This window comes from Sinocyclocheilus grahami, unplaced genomic scaffold, assembly GCF_001515645.1.
Source record: "Sinocyclocheilus grahami isolate Dianchi unplaced genomic scaffold, SAMN03320097.WGS_v1.1 scaffold12.1, whole genome shotgun sequence".
NCBI lineage: Eukaryota > Metazoa > Chordata > Actinopteri > Cypriniformes > Cyprinidae > Sinocyclocheilus > Sinocyclocheilus grahami.
Window position 1 is genome coordinate 3,714,964 of NW_015505191.1, and position 25,115 is coordinate 3,740,078.

Below are 25,115 nucleotides of genomic sequence, written 5' to 3' on the forward strand. Positions count from 1 at the left end.
AGTTGTACCTGTCCTTGGTGCTGAAACTGACCGGCGCACTTCACAGATTTGCTTTTGAGGAACTAACTGTACGACAACAAATTCAACAAAACTGACCTGCAGTCAACGACAGAAGAAGGATCTGCTAAAAACAACTTAGAAAATATAGGACCTTTTTCCCCCCTGGGACAAGATCTAAAGGAGTTTAGCGGACTTTTTTTTTTTTAAATGGCCAGAATTATAATCTAAATTTACAGTTGTAAATCTACCAATTTTCGCCGTATCACCAAAACCAGTGTCAGAAAGCACAAATGCACATTTGAGATCGATTTGTCTCGCGATGGAGGTATCAAACGGGTCGAGCTTTGGGATCGAGTCTATACTTTCTCACAGACCGACCAGCCCGTGTATGTCAAAGGGGGAGTGCAGGTCTCCAGCGGAGTTGAGCCCCCGGTCGGATCTGGACAGCGGCTGTTCGTCGCCTCCCTCTCCGAGACGGACCTCGGTTGAAGACGCGGTGCAAAGACACGCTCGCGCCCTCGGACTGGACTCTCCTTTACAAATATCCCAGCAGCCGCGAACAGTCACGTCCTCGTTCTTGATCAGAGACATACTAGCGGACTGCAAACCCCTGGCTGCCTGTGCTCCTTATTCCAGCACTGGGCAGTCAGCACAAGATCATGAAGACTGCATGGACAAACTTCACAGCAATTCGTCCTCGGACAGTGAATACAGGGGTGAGACACACTAAGCTTGTTTTTTTATAAAGCAAAATATATAGATTTACAATGCAAACACTGTTGAATTATTATTATTATTATTATATTAGTTTTACATTTTATTTTTAGATTAAGTTCAAATTGATATATGGTCACACGCCGTTTTGCATTTTTACATTCCTAAGAAATTAGGTCAAACTTAGCCTACTACTCAAGATAAATATGTAAATGTATTTTTTAATGTTTCAAATCGAGATCTAAAATAAGAAATCAGTCCGAAAACGATGGTTTTTCTAAGAGATCACAAAATAAGTACAAATAAATAGGCAGCACTGCTGCCCTTCGTCAAGAAAATAATCGAATTATTTATATTTTTATGATCACGTTTTTCGTTTTCTATTATATTACTTCCTATATCGCAGTGCAATGTAATTAATCGTTAAATGTATTTGCAATCGAAACATATGGTATTTCAATAAAAACTAATCCCGGTTTAGGAGGTCATTTTAGCCAAAATGTATAATGGTTTCAAACCCAAATCAAATGTCCTGATACAGGTTCAATCAACTGAGAGAGCCTGTTTGCTCACAGTTAAGCTCACAACTAACTGGCAATAAATGTGTTTCATTAAACAGCCTAATTTTGGCTCTGAATTTGTCCATCTGATGATCAGATGCGTAACACAATGACAAGCCGCTTTTGAGAGGCTTCAGATCTCAATGCAGCTCAGTTGAGCTGTTTTTAAAATGATTTCATGCAAAAATGACAACAAATTAATATAATCGTCTTCATTGCTGTTTAAACGCATATCTAAGTCACAGGCATTTTAAATAACGGAAATAACTAAATTTACTAATAGGAAAGGCAATATAACAAACGTAAATGAGCTCTGGTAAGAAATGGCAATTCTGTCAAAATGACATGCTTATGGTATAAATATGTGCATTGCGTTTTCAGTGAAAGACGAAGCTGATCGAGAAATCTCCAGCAGCAGAGACAGCCCCAGCTCCCGGCTGAAGAAGCCTCGGAAAGCGCGCACTGCGTTCTCGGATCAGCAGCTGGCGCAGCTCGAGCGCAGCTTCGAGCGTCAGAAGTACCTCAGCGTGCAGGACAGGATGGAGCTCGCAGCGTCCCTCAACCTCACCGACACACAGGTCAAAACATGGTACCAAAACCGCAGGTGAATACAAACATCAGACAGCCTACTTCTGCACACTGGCAAAGATGCAACCGACTAGCAGCTATTATGCGGGCCGAACCACTTTTAAGGCGTTTTAAATGTACAGGTTTTATACAAAATCACTTCAAGTTTTATATTTCTGAAATATTATAATATCAGTATTATTTTGTAAAAGAATTGGTTATGTGTTTTTTCTGGCATGCTGTCAAAAAATTAACCCATAACAGGAAAAAGTTGTGCATAGCCTATCGCTACATCCACTCCAGCAGCAGAGACAGCCCCAGCTCCCGGCTGAAGAAGCCTCGGAAAGCGCGCACTGCGTTCTCGGATCAGCAGCTGGCGCAGCTCGAGCGCAGCTTCGAGCGTCAGAAGTACCTCAGCGTGCAGGACAGGATGGAGCTCGCAGCGTCCCTCAACCTCACCGACACACAGGTCAAAACATGGTACCAAAACCGCAGGTGAATACAAACATCAGACAGCCTACTTCTGCACACTGGCAAAGATGCAACCGACTAGCAGCTATTATGCGGGCCGAACCACTTTTAAGGCGTTTTAAATGTACAGGTTTTATACAAAATCACTATGGAAGGTTTTATATTTCTGAAATATTATAATATCAGTATTATTTTGTAAAAGAATTGGTTATGTGTTTTTTCTGTCATGCTGTCAAAAAATTAACCCACAACAGGAAAAAGTTGTGCATAGCCTATCGCTACATCCACGCACACCACGACTCCAACACATTTAACGTTAGTCATAAATAATAAATTACCGCATCGTGTATCAATAATTTAGCTTCCGAGTGGTAATTAAACAATTGCCAAAATTATTAATTATTTATCTGAAATGGCTCTTTGCTGAGTGACAATTTGACGGATGAGTGTTCTACAGGATATTACACGGATTCATCCTCGACGAACAAAAACTTTCCATGAAGCGCCAAATAGCCTATTTGTTTGTGGTTTATTATTATTATTTAAATATGTATAGCTCTGACTGCATTAAGCCGATGTTGGAAAAAGCAGATAGGCCTATTTGTAATTTTATTCATGTTGTTTAAAGGCATTTTTGAAAGGCATACCCCTTTCCACAAAAAAAGTAGCCAACTAAAAATTCACCTTGCACCTTGAATTTTAAAACATTTGTGAATCACGAGGTTTTCTTAGGGTTACTTTATTTGATCTGAGCAAATCGTTCCTTTTCATACAGTAAAAATGTGAAATTATGTGAAAAAAAATAAATAAATCAATCAAAAGCCTAAAAAATTAAGACATTGACACACCTAAAGGGGTCGTCTTCGTTTTATGGTTAGTGTCACATGACAACAAAATGGCTTCCTGCATGTGTTACGCCACACTTTGATTTGATGGACAAGATTATATATATATATATATATATATAAGCATTTTTAACAACAACATTATTATTAATAATAGAAGGCATTCTAGACTCCGAGATCATTTCCAACAATTTCAGTCATTTGAGAAGAATAGTTATATATAAAGAAAACACGAACATTATATTGCAAATTAATGAGGCTGTTTGTTTCAAACAGAACGAAGTGGAAAAGGCAGACAACAGTTGGACTGGAGCTCCTCGCGGAAGCAGGGAATTACTCAGCTCTACAAAGAATGTTCCCATCACCCTATTTTTACCCTCAAAGTTTGATGTCTAACCTCGACCCGGGACCAGGGCTGTATCTGTACAGAGGGCCGTCCGCGCCTCCACCACCGGTTCAGCGGCCTCTGGTCCCGAGGATCCTCCTGCACGGTCTTCAGGGCGGCGGAGACCCAGCGTCTCTCCCTGGAATCATACCGCGACATACGCCGCGATGAACTGATCCAGCCTGACAAAAAACTCCAACCTCAGGAACGACAGGGTTGCGCTTGGACAATACCCATGTATACTGAACATATAAACGCGCAATAATAGACTTCCCAAATGACTCTGACTGACCAAAAGGTGAATGCTAACTATTTATTAAACTTTAACGTGCGGAAGTATCAGAAAATGATTTGACGAGGTTCCATCACCACATGACCCTCCTGACTGCTTTCTGAAAGAAGTTGCTTTCCCCCTAAGAAATGGCGTGGTTTATGTGCACAAAATTAAGACGCAAGCCAATCAAAATAAACATATCCTTAAAAAAACAATTCAACTGAACCATATGCAATACAATTGTGGATTTTTTTTGTTGATAAAAATGCATTGTAAGAACAAAAATAATAAAACAAACCACTAATAACTAACAACTGTAATTGTAAGAAATGTAATTTGTCACCGATGAATGTGATGGTGGTGGTAGTGCTGAGCGGCTGTTTCGAATGAAATGGCACTACAACCTGTTCAGACAGTGATTCCGTTTGTGTGGAAATTGTGTTGTGTTCATGGGTAGTTTACAAGCCCGATCAACAGACGCCAAAATACTTTTCTAAATAAAGACATATGACAGAAGTACCTTAATCTTCGATATTCTCTTGGTCAAACAGTTTTTGTATATTAGTTGTGAATATATGGTGCATATAACGAGCTTTAAAATAAGCAAAAATATCAGTTTTAGAACTGCATTACAGCTGGACATCAAACCAACAGCCCGTGAACGCAGAAGGCCTACGCGATAAAAACTCAATCATTTCCGTCTGTTTCCTGCGCTCATATTGTGACTCCGCATTTACATCAATATTTACGTTTTCAATTAACATAAGCATATGCATTACTGCCAAAGGAAACCTTTTGCGAGCTCTCTATACACGAGCTTCGTAGAGAAGCACACTCGCAGCGAAACCAGCGTATCTGGGTAAGTGGTTTGTTGTGTGGGTTTAATTGACCAATCATAATAGGCGTTTCATTATTACAGACCAATCACATTTTTACAAGCGGCTTTTACGCTAATAAAGCGACCGTGAAACGTAATATTCCGGTCAAATTTCTTTTAGCGCTCGCAGCGAAGACTCGGCCAAAAGACAGCAGCTGGTGACCGGGCGAGTCCGACTCAACGCTTGGACAGCTGGTCAGCGTAAGCCTCCATACATATCCACCCCTATTTACCTGACCAAGCCAGGGGAATGAGCTAAAAAGCTTCTAACAAAGGCTATTTTTATGCGGTGTTCTCATAACCTTGTGTACAACATGAAAGGCATGCCAGGTTTGGTCGCCAAAACGTTTGGATTCAATCCTGTGGAGAGCCCAAAATCTGATTAAAATAAACAAACACACGTATTAAATACAATTCACTTTTATATAACATTCAGTGACTGTATTACAACATTCTGTAAATCACATTGCTTAAAAAGTCATATTTATGGCACCACATTTATAATAAATTCATAGGTGAACTGACAGAGCAATAAAACATTCCATATGCACTTCACTCTATTAAGTCTATTTTACCATTTGCATCAAAGTTGTTTTTTTTGACGCAGATGGTAAAAGCAGATTTTCAGACCACACTGCTGACCGTTTGTGCTTTGTTACAGGTAAAAAAAAATGTCACTCTGTATAAAAAAAACACCTGTGTGTTCAACCCTGAGAATCCACCTGGCTGCAAGGACTCCGACCTCAGCATTAAAAGAGCCTCGGATCTCTCCGAAAGTCTTCTGCTTTATGCTGTGGTAGACTGCTCTTCCTCTGCTTGACCTTTCTTCTTTTTCCTCTTCTTCTTCTTAGACTTGGATTCTCCATCTATCCCACTGAGATACTCTGAGCGCATTAGGTTTGACACTCGCTCCTTCGCCGTGAGCTTCTTGGGAGGCCTGAAAAACATTTAAATGAACTTATCACTCTTATGTGTATTTAAAAAGCCTTTCCTCCCAAAACCAATACAGAATAAGGAAAAAAGGGTCAGAAATAAACATCTTAACCACAATGATAAAAAGGAACCGTGTGAATTCCTCTGAATGTTTAAAGCATCCGGAAGCACGAATCTGAGATTTATCCTGTAAAGAGAGGCGGTAGGTTGGCTGGCTGGCTTGATTCCGGCTGAACAAATTTCCCACCGTCATCAATAAAAGGCTCGTAGACATCAGCGGGGGCCTGATGTAAAACTAGTGACTGTTTATCTAATCAATAACTCTGGAGAATGAAGCGGTGCTTTGCCCCCCATGGGGCTGCTTAAGGTTCCAATACACACGCACCTACCTCATGGTGACACACGACACACTCTACCCCCGGGGCTTAGAGCGGCTATGAGACAGCAGTTATTGTTCTTTTGGTCCCTGAGCCCTCTACAGGGACCCCTATAGGGGATATGAAGCATGTATACAGATATACATGAAGGTGGTATATTATATACAGTATAGAATGTCACTGTATTTACACATACACATTACATGTCAAACATGATATATGCCTCAGTAGAAGTGATTCATCAGCTAGGTAAGATTAAAATCTAATCTAAATTCGCCTCGGAAGTAAAGATTGTACAGAGGGAGATCTTCAAGCAGAGCTACAAATTGGAATGAGATTAAGCAAAGCACCTGGGCACACAAATAATACAATGGCATGTCCATAACTAACATGCTCAAAACTATTTAGCTTTAACAGTCAGACTAGAAAAGCAGCCCAAAGAATGACAAAACGTACATCCTATGGGAAATACAGATCTAGACACAAGGTCCTCAATACTTTCTGACCAATGAATCTCTGTGACTTGTCCATGACTTTCAGTCATTTATGATGATTAGATAAAAAAAAAAAGAAATTATATATATATATATATATATATATAGTATTGGCCCGAATATAAGACGACCCTGATTATAAGACGACCCCCCTTTTTCCAGATGTAAACAAATCTTGTTTTTTTTTTCTCAGTAAAACACATTTTTGTCTTCAATTATTTTCATATTGCATATTTTTCCTATTTCATTTTTGTTTTGAAAGTATGGTAAAAACTGGTCAAATGTACCAACAATCACATTTAAAAAATATAGACTTTTTGATATACCATTAAAACAAACAAACAAACAGATAGCCCATCTGAATTAGGACATTTAGGCTATCCATCTAATAGTAGCCTACCAAAATCTAATTCTCCTGAGAAGTAGAGTTTGGTCCCATCAGGCTAACGTGACAGTCACGACTCATGCAGCTGTAAGGTTTTCTTTCTCTTTTGTTTTTACTCGCGATCTTTACAACACGCATTGCATTACAAATTTCATGGCACACTCATTTTATGCGTATTTGGCTCCACATATTATTGTGGGTGTGTTATTGACATGTCAAAGTCTAGACCCTGAATATAAGACGACTGCGTTTTTTCAGATGTATTTCCAAGAAAAAAAACATCGTCTTATATTCGGGACAATACGGTATATATAATTTATTTATAGAGATTACTAAGGCTGGGTACACACTAAAAGATTTTTAAAATCTTATAAGATCTTCAAAATGTGAGAGACCACAAACATGAGGACAAAAAATCCTAGATTTAACCGTTTGGCTCCTATAGTGTGTGGTGTCCTCGGGGTTCCCCCCACACATCAGGATTTCTGATCGCGATCGGGGTGCCTCCGACGTTCTTCCGAGCAGATTCAGTCCCTCTTAACACACCTCACACCACAGGAAAATCTGATAAGATAATCTTTAGAACCATCAAGATAATCGGGACATTACCTAGGATGGTCGGAACGGGAGAAATCGGCCCAAAATCAGCCCGATTATCTTGTGGTGTGTACCCAGCATAATTCTCTCTCTAAAAAAAGCACATATACAGTACCATTCAATAGTTTGAGGGTAGTTTTTTATTTTCAATTAATAGTTTTAAGCAAGGATGCAATACATTTGCCAAAAATTATAGTAAAGACATTTATATATATATAAAAAAAACTAAAAATAATAAATCAAATAAATGGTGTTCTTTTTAAATTTCTATTCAAAGAATCCTGAAAAAACTGCATCAGTGTTTCTACAAAATATTAAGCAGTACAACTGTTTTCAACATTGATAATAAGAAGTGCTTCTTGAGCCCCAAATCAGCATATTAGAATGATTTCTGAAGGATCATGAGACACTGAAGACTGCTGAAAATTCAGCTTTGTCAGCACAAGAATAAATTACATCTTAAAATATTAAAATAGAAAACAGTTGTTTTAAATTAGATTATTACTGAAAATGTATAATTTCACAATATTCGATTTTTGATCAAATACTGATCACGCACAATAGCACAATAGTCTATATTCTCCATATTATATATATTATCAAATAAATATATTAACTATAAAATATTAATACGACATCCTCCAAAAATAAAAAATAGAATTTAACTCTCTGAGGGATTGGTGTGGGTGTGTATTTTTGGTTGCCTGTAACGGCCTCTCTCCCGTGTACCAGAGGTCTTTGTTGTTGTGTCGCGTGTCTATAAGTGTGTGTGTATGTTTATATTGGTGTGATCTGCTCATTAGAGAAATCTTGTCTGGACATGGACAGTGTACACCACAGTCTGCTGTAATGAAGTCTCTCCTGACAGGACGGCGAGACTCAACTGAGACCGCAAGACAGCACAGCACAACACAGCGATGTCACACACACAATTAAGATGGGAATGGTAAATGTTAATAGGGCCAAAGCACTGACCAGTTAAGTGGTATCGCCATAGTGCGGCATGAATATTCTACACTGAGTGATGGCTAGTAAATATAGATGTCAGCTGTCAGCTATGATGGCTGATAAGTTCATTACGGCTGTTGTCTGGGCAGTGGAGGGAGAGTGTGAGTGCATTATGGCTGCTCTGGGGCAGCTCCTCGGGGACTGACCTATTGTCCCGCTCCATGGGTTTCATTCACAGGTCCTGCTGCAGGTCACCCTGCCAATTACTAGTGGTTAGACACATGCTTCTCCCTATAGTGTCTGAGCCAGCATGTGGCACAAGTCAAAACTCAGTAGTACCATAAAAAAGTGTATGTACAAACGAAGCCACAAAACTATTTAATACATAATTCTGAAATGGCTAGATGAGCAGAGCTTCAAACAAATAAATTACTTAAATGACTTTTTTTATAAAGCTGACAAATTACAAAATCACTCAAAGATGGTTACAGTCACTGTTCTTCATTGTGATGACAAGATGTTTTAGTATATAGACTACAAAGATTTAAGTTATTCAGAACTAGGTAGCTTTTGTAGTTGAATATAGAGAAGTATCAAATTGTGCCATGTGTTTGGATCTCGTATGTTAAACACTATCCAATAATATTTGTTTGTTATAAATATTTAAATTCTAAACTATACTTGCCACAATCTATATACTATAAACTACTTTTACGCATTAAAAAATACTATAAAACAGTTTAAGAATAGTATTACTTATTCATTATAGAGTATCAGTTCTAAATTAAAAGCAAATTTAAAATTCAGATATATTGTGTATAACTGAATAATGTATTAAAAAACAATATATACATTTCAAATATTCAAATTCAAATATTGATAACAAATATTACAATTATTGGTTATTGGGTGTGTGTATCCTTATTTACACAATGTCATATGAACAATATCAGTAAACAGACTGATGTAAGCCTCTAAAGTAAAGTAAATCACAGAAAGAAGTTTTTTTAAGCAGACATGCACAATAATGACTTGTGGTTCAGTGAGGAAGTCAGTTGTGAAGTCAGTAACCATTCTCAATGATTCACTGACACTAATAGAGTGAGTCATATACAAACCATGAGCAAGTTTGCAGTCGTTTTGTGAATCTATTTGGGGGGGGGTTCATAAGAGTAATTTCTTCACGATTCAGACATAGCATCTTTGCTCTAATAAAAACCTCATGAAACACTTCCCTGACTGACTACATTTTAAATTACTGTCACACATTTCTTTATTTTTAGCCGCATTTTAAATTTAAAGCTGTGCTAGGACTTTATCCTAATAGTTTTACATATAAAGCATTCTATAATGAGAGTAACTACACACACAGTGCCCTTCGACAATGGAGTAAGATCTTGTGTAGACTACCGGGAGTCTATTTTCCACTCTGAAATAAAACGATAACAACTCAGTTAAATTTAATGTGTCACTAACCTTGAGTAAAGCAACTTTAGCATTAGATTTTACCAAACTGTACCTGACACCCCCTTTACAGCACAGAGACAGCACACAGGGGCTTTTGAGCCTTTATCTCAAAGGCACACTAAATAACTGAAGGTGGGATGAAAGAGAGGGAAGTAAAATACAGCAGAATACACTCACAATAACAGAAATTTTCAAATGACAGTTCTGGTCTGACAAGAGAACTGTGATCACTGCATGTGCGGGTCAGCTATGAAACACGTGCTGAACACTAGAGGAGAATATTCTTTATTTAAACGCGTGGATACAGATAAAGCTCCTCACTATGTGAGTGACGTTCAGGGTGGTTTTTGGCTCTGGCTCGGTTTAATTAAGTGTCCTGTGGAGAATCTGACCACACAAAGAAAGGCCTACACCAACACATCCATGCGTGAGGGCTAGTCTGGACATGGCCTTTGCTAACCAGACCCCACGCTTGCAGCGCCACATTCAATCCTGTGGGAAATGGCCACTAATAATCCTGCAGTGTCAAGCACTGGCCAAACCTCATAGTTAGTGGCCTAACAATCATACTGCGATGTATTGGCCATATCATCACCAGCACATAATCAATCATCATCATCCTCGTCTGCAGTCAAAAATTACACTTACTTGTGCCAAGGACTGCTATCAGATTAAGTAAACCAGTTTTTGGGACAAGAGTATAGTCTGTATAGAAAGCAAGAAAAACAGCTCTTTATAAAGGACGTCCTAACTGATATACTTTGGGAATAACGCTGCTACTGCATCACACAAGGGAAAACAAGAGGGATGAGTGTGTCAGAGGTGAAAGGTAAAACTTGCAGCTGGTAAAGGCAGGACTTGACTAGTCCTTTTTGACCCTGAAGAGCTCTGCTACAGTGAAAGACTCACAGCTGCCAAGAGTGTGTGTGAGCTGTGGGCATTTCTCCAGTGCAGCCATGCTGGCAATTTTCAGGGCAGCCGTGACGATACATTTACACTAATGCAACGTCCTACAAAATGGCTCGGAGGCATTTCTCTTCCCTTTTCTTCAAGAAGTAACACTAGAAAAGTGGTTGCATCTTACAAAAGCAAGATTTTGTTGGTTTCACATAGGCTGTGTTTTGCTAAACACCAGGGCCCGTATTTATCAAGCCTATGTGAATTACTCTCAAGAATGCTGCTAAGAATTGACTTAAGTGTAAAAAAATTCTTGGCTCGAAGCTGCGATTAAAAGTTATTTATCAAGCATCTCAGTCGTAATTTAAGCGAAGTGTAGGACTAAATCTTAGAGCTGATTCACGACACTTCGCTGTGCCACAAATGGGATTTTGGATGACGAAATATGCATTATCCGTCAAAAATATAGGCGCCTATCTTTAATGAAGCAGCGCGAAGAGCCGCTTCAGAAACTTGCCGAGGCGCGGATGGTGAGTAAGTGATCAGCTCTGGTGGCCGTGTCGGAGCCATAACGTGCTGCAGACGTATGCAGTGTAAATAAGGGGTACGAGATTTATTCATGATACAATGCAGGTAGCTTCACTGATTATAACGGGAGTGTTTTTAAAGAGCATATAATACTCGTGCTAGACTGAAGTCAGTTATGATGTTCTTTGGTAATGTAAATATTCTTTGCTCGTTTTCTGTTTGAATAACTGAGGAAACGTAACTGTTTGATTAACTGCTCGTCGTCAAACATGTCAAGAACTTTCTTCCTCTCCTGAAAGATTCACACACGTCTGTCTCCTCAGCGCCATCACAAGCCGATACTGGCAACTCCTAACCACTTGAGAGACCTCTCGAGCTGTCATAAATAACTGGGCGAGTAAGAGTGATTCTCAGCTTTAAGAAATTTGATAACTTGTTTTTATACTTAAGTTTGAAAGTAGGTGTAAATTTAATGAATTCTCAGCACTTAAGACTAAAATGGCACTTTGAGAAGCTTGATAAATACGGACCCAGATTTATAATCTTGCTTAGAAATGTCAAAAGCACTGGTACTTCAGTACCATGTCGATACTGAAATAAATCAAACAATTCCTATTCTTTCTACAGCACATGTAGTACTGAGGCTACTGACTCAATCTGGTTTTGCAGTGGCTCTTTGAAACACATCTTGATCTGAGAGAAGCAGATCAAGCATTTGTTTCTTTTTTGGTTTATTAATTAAACAGGTTTAAATTACTTGTAATGTAGACTAAATGTTTTAATCGTATTAGTACTTAATAGTATAATCTGATAAAACTCATATAGAGAATCTATATGTATCGATTGCTAAAATTCTGGTATGACAGCTTAATGTCAAATAATGAGCTGCATTCCCAATTCTGTCCATAATAATGCACTTCTGTTTTGAAATTCTGGGATACGCTACTGTTCAAAAGTTTTTTTTGTTAATGATTTAAAAAGTTTCTTATGCTCACCAAAACGGCATTTATTTGATCAAAAATACAGTAAAAATATTAACACTGAAATATTACTACAATTTAAAAGAACTGTTTTCTATTTTAATGTATTTAAAATGTAATTGATTCCTGTGATGGCAAAGCTGAATTTTCAGCAGCCATTACTCCAGCATATTAGAATGATTTCTGTGACACTGAAGACTGATTTGATGCTCAAGAAACATTTCTTAATATCAACTTTGACAACAGCTGTGCTGTTTAATGTTTTTCTGGAAACAAATACATTTTTAGCCAGGCTTCGATAAATAAAGTTAAAAAGAACAGCATTTATTTGAAACAGAAATCGTTTATAATATTATAAATGTCTTTACTGTAACCTTTGATCAATTTAATGCATCCTTTCTGAAAAAAGTATTAACTACATTCTTTAAAAAAAAATGCACTGACCCCAAACATTTGAATGGTGGTGTATATGACATTGAGCTAATCAATTACAAAGGAAAATGTAAACAAAACAATGAAAAAGTAAAGAAAAATAAACGTTTAAAAGAGCTCACAATTTCAAACTTTATGTGGAAAAAAAACCCTAAATATGTTACAGAAGAAAAATGGCTTAATTTATCTAGAAGCAGAACTAGATCATACTATCAGGCAGGGCAAACTGTTTGACAGATTCATAAATTACTGTCCAATTGCTGAAAACTTGCAGTACCTCTTGGCTTTGTCTTTGCCCTTCTTGGAGTCTTTGCTGTTGGCAGGATTAGTGGTTATGGAGCTGCCCAGGCCCTGGGGTGCGTCCCTCAGGCCAAAGCTCTTAGCAGCGTGGCCCAGGTGCAGGCTACGGATGTGGAAGATGTGTTTCAGACTGGAGGGGTACGTGGTGTACGCTCTCAGGAAAGACTGCAGTGCTACAGGACCAAAAAAAAAAAAAAGTTACAGCCTGCATAGCAGACTTTTCCAAGCACTTTTACGGGCGCTTGGTATTGCAATTGTGATTATTTGTATTCAATAAAATATTTTACACTCAATACTTTATTGTTGTTGTTTTTATTAAAATATTTTATTGAATACAAATAATCACAATTGCAATACCAAGAGAAACAACAATTATGATTTAGAGGTTAAATGGTTGTTAAAAAAAAAAAAGAAGAAAAAAAACGAAAATATCTGAATTTAGCTATTTAGCTAAATTTCTTCTAAGTAATGAAAATGTAGCTGGGCTGCAAAACTGTAGAACAAAATATTAGTTTAACACTAACCCTACATGATAATTAGTTTTTTGGCTTACCACACTTCGCTGTTTGCAGAGACTCGTTATTGGCATGAACATAATTCTCAAAGTCAGTCTGTAAAACGGTGGCTCTTTCTCGTACCTCCTGCTCAAAAGCAGCAGCTGATCTCTGCACAGTCATGTACAAAGAGACACACATCAAAGATAAACAAAAATCTGAGTAAAATGAATGCATTCCAGGAACTATGCGAAAAATCTAATTTTATTATAATAAAAGCCAATAAAAACCAACAGAATCACATAAACGTTACTGGTTACACAAACTAATGACACCTCCCCTCCCCATCAATGACCTCTGACCCTCAAATGAGGCTGCTAACAAGGGGGGTGGCATGGGTGAGGATTACAACCAGCCGATTGGTGCTGGGTGGGAAAAGGACATTAAATCAGGATTAGGACTGACTGAGCACTGGCAGAAACATTCGCTCATTGTTGTCAGACGGCTCTCATTGTTGAGAGAGGGGGGAAAAAAAGAGATAAAGAGAAAGCCATTCTTCTCTCACAGCTGTTCTCTAGATCTGCATTTTCAACCACATGCGATCTTCAACCAAGATAGAAAAGTTATTAACAGTTATGCACAGTCCAACAAATCAACATGGACTCTTTGACTGTTTTTAATGCTTCGATGTCAGAAGTTACCTTACTGTCCCATTTCCCTCTGCCTTTGAATCGCTCATCCTTAATCAGATTGGCCAAGACGTCCTCCATCTTCATTTCTGACAAACTGAGGGTGTAGATGGATATTACAAATAAATATATTAAACAATGGCAAATAAATAAATACATTTCACCAACATTTTCCTGATTGTAAGTTGTCAGGTTTAGATAGTTTAGCTCAACGTTATCGAGCCCTGCTAACCCTCCTTTTGATCATCCTTTAGTCCTGTAAACTGTAACGTGAGCCAAATATCATAGTCCTTGTGCCAGCAAAACAGATTAATTCTGCTCTCACGCGGAGCGACTGAGAGTGTGTGTTTTCTCAGCACAGAGTCATCAGTCCAGCTTTTGACTGTTATACTGTGGGCTTTGGAACAGAGACCAGTTTGACAATCTTTAATCACAGTGTCAGGGATTGGACTTCATCCACACATCAGACAGGACCTGCCATACAGTCCCCTACTGCTGTGTTCATCGAAATGAAAAGTAAATGTGATATAGATGAGACGCCAGGCAGCACACCTGATGTTGTGTTTGGCCAGCACATCCACAAAAGCCGTCTCAGAGGGGGTGAGGAAGAGCAGGCTGCTGCCCTGAGTTCCAATTCGTGCGGTGCGGCCCACGCGATGAACATATTCCACGGTGGAAACAGGAGGGTTATACTGCAACAGAAAGATGATATTCATTTGAAAAAATAAATAAATAAATAAAAAGTAGTACTGGAAATTTGAACAGTTCAGTAATAGTAACAAAACTGGCTAAAGTGTTCATTGCACTAGCGATGTGCAATTATGAGATTTTACAAATGAAGAAACCTAACCTGAACAATCCACGTAACCTGAGGCAGATCCAATCCACGTGCAGCCACATCCTAAGGAGAAAAACACCAAAAATATTTAAATATTAACTTAGACTTCACTAACAAAAAGAAAGAAAAAAAAAAAAGGAGTGAATTGGGGAAATGTTTAACCATCGTTATTGTAAACTAAAACTACTAGAAATTCTTTTCAGTTATTTAAATAAAAGATAGAAAACGTAACATTTCAAATTTTTGTGTATGTTTTTAAATACTGAAATTACTAAAACTATATATTCATGACAAAAGCACATAAAATTACTAAAACTTAAAAAAAAAAAAAATGAAAATATAAAAAAGGTAATTTAAGTTCTACAATACAATATAAAAACAGTAAAATAACACTGTGCGGAATAAGACTGTGATGGAGCAAGAAATGTTCACTTAAATCTAAGTTGTCTCATTCTTGTTCCATAACATTCAGTCATATTCTATCTTGGTTTGTTATGACTTTATTTGTTGGTCTGACAAGTGCAAACAATGTTCTATATTGACCTGATTCACTCTTCTGAATTTACCAGATCACCTTATTTTTAGTGCTGTCAAACAATTAATTGCGATTAATCGCGTCGAAAATAAAAGGTTTTGTTTACATAATATATGTATGTGTACTGTGTATATTTATTATGTATATATAAATACACACACATACAGTATATATTTTGAAAATATTTACATGTATATACATTTATATTATATATAAATATCTTTAATATATAAACAACATTTTTCTTAAATATATTCATGCATGTGTTTGTATTTATATATACATAATAAATATACACAGTATACACACATATATTATGTAAACAAAAACTTTATTCTGGATGTGATTACTCCCGTTTATTTTACAAATCTATTGTCACACTATGCTATTATGATTTTGGGGCAAGATTGCTATTTACAGCTCCCTCCTTGTGCGATTAATGTGAAATTCCCCTAGAAATTCTTACGAGTAAAATTTATCCCCATTCATATTCACAATTTTGAGCACACCAGGGTGATTATGAACATGAAATTATTCAGCCATGGCTTCCTGTTTCACAGAAATATAAATAGGAGGGAAAACAAAGGCCAAATTCCAAATTAATCATCCATCACATTGAGAAAAATCAAAGAATATATTTCTGATGTGCAGCAAAAGATAATTGAGCTTCACAAATTAGAAAGTGGCTTTAAGAAAAAAGCTAGAGCAGTGAAAATTCCCATTTCCACCATCAGGGCAATAATTAAGAAGTTCAAATCAACAGAAAATGTTATGAATCTGCCTGGAAGAGGACATGTGTCTATATATATCATCCTAATGGACGGTGAGGAGGAGAGTTTGAGTGGCTAAAAACTCTTCAAGGATTACAGCTGGAGAATTGCAGAAAAAGGTAAAGTTTCGGGGTCAGAGAACCTTTTTAAAAAAAATCATCAAACAGCACCTACACCACCACATGTTTGGGAGGGCTTCAAGAATAAAATTTTTTTTTAAAAATCAAGAAAAGAAAATGCTTTCACCAAAAAACAATCTCCAGCATATTCAGTTGTCAGACACGACTGGCACTTCAAACGGGACTGGCTTCTATGGTCAGCTGTAACTAAAAAATTTGCTTTTTAGCAGCAAACACTCAAGATGGGTTTGGTGAACACAGGGATAAAAAGTACCCCATGTGTACAATGAAATATACTGCTGTATTTTTAATGTTGTGGGCCTATATTTCTGCTGGAGGTCCTGGACATCTTGTTTAGACACATGGCATCTTTGATTCTATTAAATACCAACAGATAAAAAATCTAAAAGTGACTGACTCTGTTAGAAATCTTATAATGGGCCATGTTTGGATCTTCCAACTGGACAATAATCTAAAAACAAACCTTAAAAACAACACAAAAATGGGTCACTGGGCACAAAACCAAGCTTCTGCTATGGCCATTCCAGTTCCCTGACCTGAACCCAATAGAAACTGAGTGTGGTGAACTGAAGAGGAGAAGCACCGTCATGGAGCTGGGAATCTGAAGGATCTGGAGTGATTCTGGATGAAGGAATTGTCTCTGATCTCTTGTCAGATGCTCTCTAGCCTCATCAGGCATTATAGGAGAAAACTCCTATACTATTTTGGCAAATGGAGGTTTCAAAAAGTATTGAATAAAAGGGTACCGTTAATTGTGTCCAATGTATATTAGAGAAAAACATTTATTTCATAATGATATTTCCCCCCCATTTTAAATTCTTACTCTCCAATGAAAGGTTTGTTTTTTGAGAATTTTTTTTAATAAAAGATCAAAAGGATTAACAATGCAGAGTTTTCATAGTCTTCTTTGATCACATTTACCAATGGTACCAACAATTCTGACCACGTGTGTAACATAGTAACTGAATGCGTTAATTAAAAATGTGTTTATAATATTTTAACCTATTGACAACTGCATATTTTCTCTTATAATTGGTATTTTAATCAATTTTATAGGTTTAACAAGATCTTATAATTTAAAAATAATTTTATGTATTTCTGGAACCTGAGCAAACAGGCCCTCAGGTATGAATAAACCTGGCTGGGAATCACTGCTCTAGGCTGCAGTCATGGTCAGTTACCATACAAATGGTGCTAATTTGAATGACTTACCGTGCACAGCAGAACACCGGTTTTACACTGAGAGAACTCCTGGAAGACTTCAGTACGCTCCTGAAAGGAGAGAAACAGGAAAGTTCACAAAATAGTTGCCATTATGTTTTTAAGGTGGTCAAACACTGTACAAAAGAGAAATACTTGAGCTTAATCTTTAATTACAAAGTTATACGAGACAATATTTCAGCAAAAGCACTATCTGCATTTATATCAGTACAAAAGATGAGGTAGAAACATGGATGAGAGCCCATCTGAAGATGGGATGTCCGACAGCTCCTCTCTCTTTTTCTGCATGGAGCACAATCTGTTGTGTGCTGGAACAGCTGCCCGTCTCCTGCAGCTCTCCTCATCGGAGGAGACGTCCAGAGCTCAGCCTGTGCTGTCCCATTACCCAAACCATCCATAACACTACAGGCCAGCACCACACCCAGACCTGCTCTCTCATACATCTGACCAAGAGACTTCAGAATCCCCTGCCCTTCCAGTGCCATATGGGCGACCCACGGCAGCTCCATTTATGTGGGGGTGATGGTGCAGGCTGGACAGTGGCAGGATGCAGTTCCCCTGACACTGCCACAGGGCACCGACTGCTGCTGTTGCCTGAAAGCCAGCTGGCCGAGGGCCGGCGGATCCCACCGGTCAACCAGATCATGATGGTCTAACCTAGTGTCATATGTTGCTAGTGATTCTGGATGCTTTTAAGAGACATGGTCATTTTAGCAGAAGAGACGCATGGGCTAGATTAATGTGTTGTTGCAGTCTGGAAAACACTACATGACTTTTGCTCAGATTTTTGCATCAATTTACAGTCTGGAGCAGTTGATGCTGGTTGCCCAAAGTTAAAGGCATTCTGCAGCTTTGAACTGACAGATTCAATAGAAAATGGCATAGAGTATGATGGTCACAGATTCAAGACTTTTTACCTTCAGGCTATGACTCCATCTAGTCAGAGGATATCAAACATGTTTGATATTTTGATTCAATTTTAGAACACGCATTGTGTTCATTTGTCACACATCTAGCAATAAGGTACGTGATTTTGCTGTATTTGGAATGCCTTGAAAGACTATTAGTATGTGATCCTCAGCCCATTTTTTCTCTGTAACTTTTTAGAAAGTCGGCAAGTGCATGATGCCTACTGTATTAAAAATCTGTTCATATTCTAAAAGTCGTGTAGTGTATTCCAGCCTTAAAGTAAAATCTGAATATTTAATTGCTGACTGAATAACAAAAGTGAGGCTATATAGGACAGATGCATACTAGCTTGCCATGTATATAAATACAAAATAAATTTGATAATTTATATACATTAAATATCCACCTTATATAACTATGTTTTTTGTTAAAGTCTTTTCAGAATTTTGAAGACTGGAGTAATGGAAGCTGAAAATCTAGCTTTGTAATCACAGGAATAAAATTTCAAAATATATTAAAATAGAAAACAATTATTTAAAATCTTTGTAATACTGCGCAATATTAATTCCCAATATCATTCTTTATCGTTACTATTTTTCAGATTATAGAATAATAGTAAAGTCATCAAAACTATAAAATGCCTGAAAAGGAAGTATGGGAATTATGTAGGGACCAAAAAACAAACAATTAAATCCTGTGTCCTGTGAGGGAGTGGAACTGCATTCTGTGAACAGAACCTTGACAATCATTATAACTGGACTTGACACATAATGTCTCACCTCTTGTCTCATGTTGCCGTGAAGCCTGTAGAAGTTAAGGGATGCGGAGGTATGTTTGGTTGATGAGGTGCTGGGCTTCTCACAGAGGATTGCAGTAAAGAGAGTAAGCAGAAATTCCACAGCCTCACAGCTGGATATGAAAACGATCAGCTTCTGCCGCTGCTCAAACTATGTACAAAAACACAATAAAATACTCAAGTCCATTGACAGCTACTGTGCATGTAACATGAGCCAATTACTTTCTTTGTTACAATAAGCTCTAGCAGTAATAACATTGTTGGTTATCTGTAAAAATATTTTGGTAATTGGGTCACACTTGATTTTAAGGTCCAATGCTCGTTATTAACTATGACTTTTGCCTCAATAAACTCCTGATTTGCTGCTTATTAATTAGTTAGTAAGGTAGCCGTTAAGTTTATGTATTGGGTAGGATTAAGGATGTAGAATATGGTCATGTAAAATATGTGCTTTATAAGTACTAATAAACAGCCAATATGTTAATAATAGGCATACTAATAAGCAACTAGCTAATAGAGAGAATTGGTCCCTATACTAAAGTGTTACCGGTAACTGCACTAAAGTTCAAACATTTAGGGTAAGAATTTTCTGAAAGAAATTAATACTTTTCTTCAACAAGTACGCATGAAATTGATCAAAAGTGACAGTGAAGACATTTATAATGTTTCTTGAGCACCAAATCAGCATATTAAAATGATTTCTGAAGGATCACATGACACTGAAGACTAGAGTAATGGCTGCAGAAAATATCACTGGAATAAAATCAATTTTAAAACAGAAAACTTTCCAGCTTATTTCTTCCCATATTTGTATTAAAAATATCTGTATGACATTATATTCTGCAGTTCTTCCCTGTTGTACCGAATATCTATAATTTTCAAATTATCATATCGAAGTTAGAAATTCAAATATTGTGACAATTTATTTTGTAGGGTGCCACAAGTTTGTTAAAATTTCCAAAGGGTGCCGAGACTAAAAAAAAAGGTTGGTAAACACTGTGTTAGATTATAAAATGCTTAAATAATTCACCAGGCCAAACTGAAATGACTTGAGGTGATCTACAGCGTAACACAACAAGACCACTGAGCGTTAATAACTGGGCTTTAACATATGGTGTCCTGTACCTTGCATTTGGCCAGAATAAAGGCAGCCAAACAGACCAGGTGGAGTTTGCTGGGCACCACCACAACGTGCTGTTGCAGCCTCTCAGGCACAGCATAGCTGTCTGACAGAGCCTGAGGGGCTGCCTGGGGACACGCTTCAACTGTCTCCTCTCTCCCCTCAGACACATGGATATTCACAGGCTCCTTCATACTGATACTGGCTAATCGGGACAGTCCTGTACGTGAAGAGAACAGGATCAGCATAAACGGTTGCACACCTATGTAGATTGTCACCAAAACGCTTTTGTTATCAAAATGTTGTGAAAGAAGTTTTTGTGACCTAGCACTAAATAGGAAATAGGAAGGTGTTATAAGAGGCTCAATTTCAGTTTTCAATGGGATAAAGAGCCTGTTCTGTCATGCAAAGAAGAGAAAGACTGGACTTGAGAGACAAAATCTCCTGTCAGCTCATCCTAGTCTCCTAGTCTGTTTCCACTAGAATAAAGCCAGTACGGTACCTCCCATAGTCTAAAAGCGAGCGCTTATGCCACTGTCTCACTTTACATCCAGACACACTCTGAACAGAGATAGTGAGCGGACGATGATCTTACCCTCAGTGAGCGTGGCTGAAAGCAGCACATTCTGCCTGGTAAGTCCAGTGGCGTTCAGAGCATTCAGAATCACAGTCAGATCTTTCTCAAAGCCCAAATCCAGAGTCCTTCAAAACAGCATGGATGAACTAATCGTAAATACACATAATACTGATACGGCTTCAAATTATGGCAGCAAGAACTAATAAAGTAAAACCCAAATGATCAACACCAAATCTCTTTGTCAATTATTCAGGTATTTCACACTGTAAACTGATAAATTACACTTTAAAGTAGTAAAAAAAAAAACATTTTAATGATTAAGAAACCACTTTTACTTGAATTTTACTTTGTGTAGTAGAATAGTAGTATAATATCCAATTAATAAGATATTAATAAAAACAATTAGCAGATTAAAGGTTAACAAATTTGTTGTTAGCTACAGCCCTAATGTAAACCACACCATTTCATTCTCAGTTCAAATCAGCAAACAATTTATTTATTTATGTTTTAAAGCCATATCAGCAACAATGTCTATATTCATGGTAACATTAACCGTATCATTTCAATAAATCATTTACAATAATAACATTTTCTTAAGCAGCAATCACTATACAAATAACAACAATGGTACTGATAAAAATAATATAGAATCTTTCATTTTAATGAATGATAATTCTAAAATTTTTCCCGGAGAGACCTTTTAAAAAATGTCTCAAATCAGCAAACAAACTGACCTGTCGGCTTCATCCAGAATGAGCCAGCGCACAGCGCTGAAAGCAATACTTAGAGTGTTCTTTATGTGGTCCACCAGTCGGCCTGGAGTCGAGATCAGAACATTAATGCCCTTCCTCAGTCTGAATTCAAGACAAAGACAAGCAAAAACATAGGGAAAAACAGCATGACACAATGCAGACTGAAGTGATATTGCGGAATGAACTATACACTACTGTTGGTACTTGGTAAGATTTTAATGTTTCTGACAGAAGTCTCTTACACTCAACAAGGCTGCATTTATTTGATCAAAAACATTACAATTTAAAATAACTGTTTCTATTTAAGTACGTTTCAAAATGTTATTTATTCCTGATATGACAAATTGAACTTTCAGCAGCCATTACTCCAGAAACTGACATTTGTTTTCAGGGTTCTTTGATGAATCTAAAGTTTAAAGAACAATATTTATCTGAAATAGAAATGTTTTATAAAATTCTAAATGTCTCTGCGGTCACTTTTGATCAATTTAATGCATCTTAGCTGAATACACTTAAAAAAAATTTTTTACCAACTCCAAGCTGATAAACTATAGTGTATTTGCAGTGATTCTGTAATCTATTCTAAATGGATCTGCAATGCAGGATACAATACTTTTATATTTGAATAATGACCAGAAATCTAATTCTAACCACTTGCAGTATAATGTATGTATTTTGTGTGGCCGTGTGTGCTGTTAACCTGGCTTTTTCTGCTTTTCTTTTCTCTCCTCCCATCAGAACTCCAGGCACAATCCAGGTGAAAGGCTGAAAGGAATAAATACGATGAGTGACTTTTAAAGACTGAAAATGTAGTGGCTCAATTATGTCAATACAGAACAATAATTTAGCAAAAGTGCAATCCTCACTTTTAGAAGCTTCTGAAACATCTGAAAGCTCTGCAGGGCAAGCTGAAGGACAACCGGAAACAGATCCATGTTGGAAGGAAATAAAAAAGGGTACATATAAGTGGAATATGCTACAAGATAAATCAGAAAATGATGATGGTTTTCTATCATTTAATACAATACCTCTCTGGTTGGAACAATCAAAACAGCCAAAGGCCCGTCTGATCTCTGAAAAAATATTATACTTAATTTAAGGCATCAAAAGTTGATGCACATTAATGGTGCGTTAGCTATTTTATGGATAACATTACTTCTGACTCAAAATTAATTTTATCAATTTATTTGAATGTTTATTATAATACAATACATCGTTGAATGTCTGACTGCTAATGATCCCAATTTCTCCACACATAATCAATAAATGACAACCATTTAAAATAAAAATATAAATGAAAAAAAAGTACTACTTTAAGCCAACTATAAATGAGTAAAACATATTGAACAAAATGATTATGTGATCAGTCTGTAAAGTCTTGATATTGAGTGTGTTGTTTTAGACATTTAGGCTGACTTGCCTTTACTTTAGGCTGCATCGCTTGTAAGAACTGAACCACTGGAATTCCATAAGCCAATGTTTTTCCTGCAGGAAGAATGTAAGAAAAAATATGAATAATCACATCTTTTAAAGTTTTGTTTTTGTTCATTCTTCTTTCTTTGCAACATCTAACTTAAACACTCTAGCGATGTCTATATTTAACATATTAGAATGACTACTACATAATGATTTTTTGTAAACAATATAAATACCAATCTGACCATTCAAAATTGTATTTACATGAAACATGGCAGGAAACCAACCTGATCCAGTCTGGGAGCGCACGACAGCATCTTTACCAGACATCAACACTGGTATGGTTTTCTTCTGGACACTAAAAACACAGATGAACATGAGAAAAATGTAAAGAGGTGGACAATAAAAGGTAAGACGAAGCTACAGTACCTCGTCATGCTGGTCACATTCAACACCTTATGGAGCGTCGCCACCTGTAAAACGGTTTAGATGAGGAGAGAAATGTATGACTAAAGACAGCAGAAGCGATTTAGTTGTGAGATTTGTTAAGCGATATTGAGGTTTGTGCCTACCAGATGAGGATGCAGATTGAGTTCTTCAAACATGCTGCTGGTGAAGACTTTCTCCTTTACTTGATTTACAGCAGGACTGGGAGAAAAAAAAGGACAAGTAAATTGCACGTAAATGTCAATTTTGAGAAAGACCCCAGTCCATTCACACAAGCTCAAATGTGTTGCATCTACCTGAGGACATCAGGGATCTCTGGGTTGTTTCTGAAGAGAGACGATGTCTTGATAAATGGTCTGCCATGGTCTCCATGCTCTTCGGGAGCTTTCTTTGGAAATGTTTTCACCTTTGATGGGGACTTTGCGGGAGAGTTTTCTCCCCGGTCCGCGTTCTCCTCTGTGTCTCTATTATTACTCCTCTGAGGGGGGCTTCTGGGGGTTTGCGGCTTTTGCGTATGTGTGTGCTGTTGACCAGTTTGATTAATCTTCCTCTGTTTGGAAGCGCTGCTCTCCTGGGACTCAAAGACAGCCTTCCTCTTTGATTCTCGCTTTTTCTTTAACATCAACACAAAAGGTACAGCACTTTAGAATCAGGCTGAAAGAAACTTGTGTAAACCAGAGTAACGTTACATCAGTGTGTAATGAAAATGACAGCAACAACACAGGGAGCAGGACTGACTCACCTGTGCCCATTTCTCTGCTGTTGACAGAGGTCTTCGATTTGTCTTTTTGTGAAACGTTACCGGAGCTGAGGAGATGTTGAGCATCAGCACGTCCTCAGCCATGACAGTAAGCAGGCTATAAACGCCTATTAAAACAGGTGCTGTAGTAGCTAAATAACTATACCTTACTTCACTCGCACAGACACGTCAGACTACTCATAAGATGATAAATGGCTCATTATCCTTCGTTTGAATGGCGGAAATGTATGTTTTACAAGTGATATTCACTTTAAAACCGTAAAAACACAGCACAAACAGCTGTACATATATGAGGTGAAGTTCCACACGTGTTTTTGCTCCGTCCACCACAACGTGAGGGAATTTCCGGGTAGGCCGTTACCAAAATAAAAGTCCCGTCGCTTTTTTGGCGACTCGAAGGTCATTGAAGGCATCTTATTTGAGATATAGTATATATAGTAATATGTTCTGCTGCTAATTATGTGCAGTTGCTTGTTTTTGAAAGTGTAAACATTTTCAATAACTGTTTTCTTTAATACAAAATGTTTACACCTTAATTAATATAATATGAAATCACATTTTTTAAAAGTTGTTGAGGAGAAACATTATTGATTTTGTGTTTTAGCATTTTAATTAAGTTG

At 37.4% G+C, this 25,115-nt stretch overlaps 2 protein-coding genes across 2 annotated transcripts; one reads left to right on the forward strand and one right to left on the reverse strand.

The window, feature by feature from the left end:
* Nucleotides 1–215: 215 nt before the first annotated feature.
* Nucleotides 216–4,088, forward strand: LOC107598469 (barH-like 1 homeobox protein). Its single transcript, XM_016289816.1, has 3 exons — nucleotides 216–716; nucleotides 1,656–1,878; nucleotides 3,434–4,088. The coding sequence occupies exons 1-3, from the start codon at nucleotides 320–322 to the stop codon at nucleotides 3,711–3,713; spliced, it is 900 nt and encodes a 299-aa protein (XP_016145302.1). The 5' UTR covers nucleotides 216–319; the 3' UTR covers nucleotides 3,714–4,088.
* Nucleotides 4,089–5,153: 1,065 nt separating this feature from the next.
* Nucleotides 5,154–24,853, reverse strand: LOC107597806 (probable ATP-dependent RNA helicase DDX31). Its single transcript, XM_016288999.1, has 20 exons — nucleotides 24,478–24,853; nucleotides 24,032–24,348; nucleotides 23,861–23,936; nucleotides 23,718–23,761; nucleotides 23,576–23,646; nucleotides 23,293–23,357; nucleotides 22,901–22,945; nucleotides 22,739–22,780; nucleotides 22,573–22,637; nucleotides 21,855–21,974; nucleotides 21,139–21,245; nucleotides 20,549–20,763; nucleotides 19,407–19,574; nucleotides 17,710–17,769; nucleotides 15,065–15,115; nucleotides 14,767–14,906; nucleotides 14,227–14,311; nucleotides 13,585–13,696; nucleotides 13,009–13,204; nucleotides 5,154–5,630 (listed from the first exon to the last, which is right to left on the reverse strand). The coding sequence occupies exons 1-20, from the start codon at nucleotides 24,577–24,579 to the stop codon at nucleotides 5,480–5,482; spliced, it is 2,232 nt and encodes a 743-aa protein (XP_016144485.1). The 5' UTR covers nucleotides 24,580–24,853; the 3' UTR covers nucleotides 5,154–5,479.
* Between the last annotated feature and the right edge of the window lie 262 nt (nucleotides 24,854–25,115).